Source organism: Schistosoma mansoni (assembly GCF_000237925.1).
Source record: "Schistosoma mansoni, WGS project CABG00000000 data, supercontig 0113, strain Puerto Rico, whole genome shotgun sequence".
Lineage (NCBI taxonomy): Eukaryota > Metazoa > Platyhelminthes > Trematoda > Strigeidida > Schistosomatidae > Schistosoma > Schistosoma mansoni.
In genome coordinates this window covers 805,030-808,456 of record NW_017386033.1, presented here as the reverse complement: position 1 = coordinate 808,456, position 3,427 = coordinate 805,030, and the positions used below count along the sequence as shown (strand labels likewise).

Here is a 3,427-nt window from a genome sequence, read left to right as displayed (position 1 = left end):
CAATAGAATAAATTTCTTTTTAAAACAATATGCCTATATACGGAATATTAACAGAAAAATGGACATGATTATCTGGTAGGAGGTTGGAGGAAATCAGTTTCGTAAGTCATTCACTCTTCTATCAATAAGATCCTGGTATATAATATCAGTTAACTCCGCCTGTAGCTCCTCCGGGGGCTACTGCCGGTCCCAAGCCCGGGTAAAGGAGGAGGGTTGGGCATGGGGTTAGCGACCCCATCCCGTAGAAAACCAAACTCGCTAAAAAAACGCTAACCAGAAAAAAATATAATATCAGTTACACATTCCCCGAAATCCAAAAACCATGTTAAAAATGTAGGGGAAATGTTAGAGAAAAAATAACAGCCAAGAAATGCAAATGAAAACATTTAGATATTCACATCAATACTTCGATGAGCATATGTGTAAATTAGTTGTAATTTTCTAAGAAAATAAGAGTTAATCTCTGTGAAACTTTGTTTTCTTTTCCATCAAAGACGCATTATTTACACTGAATGGACGTCTAAAAGGACGAGCAATTCCGCCAAATCGTAACTGCCCAGCTTCTTTACGACCACCTAACCCACCACCAAGACGACGTGGTCGCCAACCTGGCAGTGTACCACCAAAATATGGTTCTAAAATCACCTGAGATTTAACAATAAAACAAAACCAGGGAAACGTAATGAGTGGACAATATTAAGATCTGAACGAAAATATTATAGCGGTAAGGAACTACTGTAACCCATAGGGTTTCTTTCAATACCATGCTTCACGTTGTTAGATCCTTTTAAGGGACAAATTATGGTTAGCCATCCTATGATTACTCTCTAGTCGCTGCCATTGAAGACACTCTCAAGTGGTTGTTTCCGTTGATCAAATATATTATTTTATCTTGACAACGAAATGTGTCCATAATTGTTTATTGTTGCTAGGATGTATTAATTACTAGTCAACAATCGAAGATAAAAAGAGTTCACAGACGAAGATCAGTTATCTTTTACCATCTACTACCAAATGGTATCTACAGTCTATAGGGAATTAATTACTTCACAGAGATTCAGTCCTACTTAGTTCGCTCCTGCCAATCCCCTCATAAAATGGCATAAATGAGCACATTACTACTCAAACAATGGATAGGGGATATCTATTGTGACCACAGTAGTGCCCGACCACGAATCCATATGTGTCAACAGGATAGTGTTCTGAATATTGTTTACTCCAGTTAGGCCCAAGTCGGAATACGCTGATTAGCCCACTACCAACCAGAGTTAGTGGGTGGATCGACATACCAGATTCTTACGTGAATTTTAAATAAACTCTGTCTTTTTTTACTGCATCCTTGAAGTTCTAGTTTGTTGGGATATATATATATATATATATATATATATATATATATATCGAGATTAATTTCGTACATATTCCGTAACTTGACACGTCTATATAGCACCATCTCGGAAGGATGTGATAACAGATGGTTTTGAAGTTTTACAGAAATTACGATTTGCTTAGATCAATTCACTGAAAAACTTCAATTCACATTTGGAAACTCGATCTTTATGAAATACAGAGTGATGGTGGGGACGACTTGTAGCTCAGGTGGATGATTTGGGTTGACCTTTGTTCTCTGAGCCAGATACTTCGGTCGTGGAGCTTTCATCGTTCTTCTGAACAACATCATCCGCACAAACTTAAGGTAGATGTGAAGTGTTCGAACTTCTCCACATATGGCTCACAGCTTGTCCTGTAGACCTCGATCTTCATTGGTTTCTGTTGACGTTTAACCTGTCGTTGTCTATCTTTTTATTTTGATTGTATCTCCCTTTGACCTAATTTTCGGTTCTATATTTGTCCATAATTTTTCTGATTGGTTGATAAATTGGATCGATTTCAATGTGTTTGTTGATTGCTGATTGACCTGAGTCCCAAGCTTCTAAGAATTCTCTGGTGTTTTCAGAATTGCCTCTATCCAAGACCTCAACATTTTTCTAGTCGAATGTATGTCCACAGTTGTCCACATGAATTGATATAAGCGAGGATATGTCACGACGTTTGACCACTAATTGATGTTCATAAGGGAGGAGATAAAGGAGTCGCCCACTTTGTTCGATGTAGTGTTTTTTGCAGTTGGAACAACTAATTTTGTAGATAATGTTCGGTTTTTCTTCTTTTGTCACTTTATCCTATGGTTTGCATAGGATTGATTGAAGTGATTTTGTTGGTTTGTGTACTAAACCTATTCAAAACGGCTTCACTAATCTCATTGTAACTTCCGATATGTCATTTATATATGGTAGGATGAGTTTGGTTGATATTTTTTGAGGTTGATTGGGGAGCTGTTCTTTTGAAAGATAGTCATTGGATATTTTCCTTCATTTTCCCGCACTGCAAGTGAGCTGCAGTGTGTTCTCGTCCTCTTGAATAAAGTTTGTACGCAGTTGATTTTTGAGTTCTTGAGTTGTTACTACTGTAAAGGAAAATTTGATCTGTGTGGGTCAGCTTCCGATATACCTGAGTCTCCAGTTTCCTTGTGTCGGTTCTGGTGATTAATACATCCAATAATGATAGTTTGTTGTTCAACTCCTTTTGCATTGTAAGTTTCATGTCACCGAAGACGTTATTTGTAAGATTGTAGGTGTTTTCCAGCTCGTCCTTTTTGATGACGACACATGCGTTGTTCAGAAGAACAATGAAAGGTTCACGACCAAACCATCCAGCTCAGAGAAAAAAAAACACCTAAATATAGTGACAACTACCTAATAAACATTTTACTTTTTAACTTGACTAACTGCAAAAGTGAAGACCTTCTACTATAAATCCGGAAAATTCAATAGTACTCTAAATGAAATCACATTTAAACAAGAAATCTTGACAAAACTATATCACTTAGATAATAAAATAGTTTGTTTAAAAAGGGTAGCTAACCATGAATATTCCAAGAGGGAAAAATAAAAAGCAACAGATGTTTATACTTTTTAATCACTGATTAACTCGACGCGGGGACGCAATTGTTCTAATAGAAGTAATAAATAATCCGGACGTGGAATTTAGGAGCCTCATACTAGGACAAAAAAGTTATCCAGTGCTTTCTGGTTTTCAGTGGTGAACTAAAATCAGTCCATGATGTTAACCATGCAAATCCTATAGGATAATTCACTGAACTAATCAAACTTAATGAGACAATCGATCTATTAAATTGTTTACATAAGTTACAAATATATGCATAATGAAGTAGTGTTTTAAATGAGTAAATAGCTTTTTTATAGACAAAGACTACACGTTGATGCTTTTGTAGTTGTCATTTGTGACTTCTTTATGTTATTCAATACCAATTCTGTATTAATTATCAGAAGGGGTTTTGTGGAGATTTAGTATTTTCATAGTTGAAAGCGTGAGTCAATTGAAGCTAGACCACCATAATAGGACGAAA

At 36.2% G+C, this 3,427-nt stretch overlaps 1 protein-coding gene across 1 annotated transcript in view; it reads right to left on the bottom strand.

Moving 5' to 3' along the window:
• Window positions 1-271: 271 nt before the first annotated feature.
• Smp_000440 (hypothetical protein) overlaps window positions 272-3,427 on the bottom strand; it is a gene marked incomplete at its 5' end in the record, with an annotated part of 11,962 nt that continues 8,806 nt past the window's right edge. Inside the window, one exon of the mRNA XM_018790415.1 lies at window positions 272-645. Coding sequence (XP_018646325.1) covers window positions 457-645 — 189 coding nt within the window. The remainder of the gene's footprint in view (window positions 646-3,427) is intronic.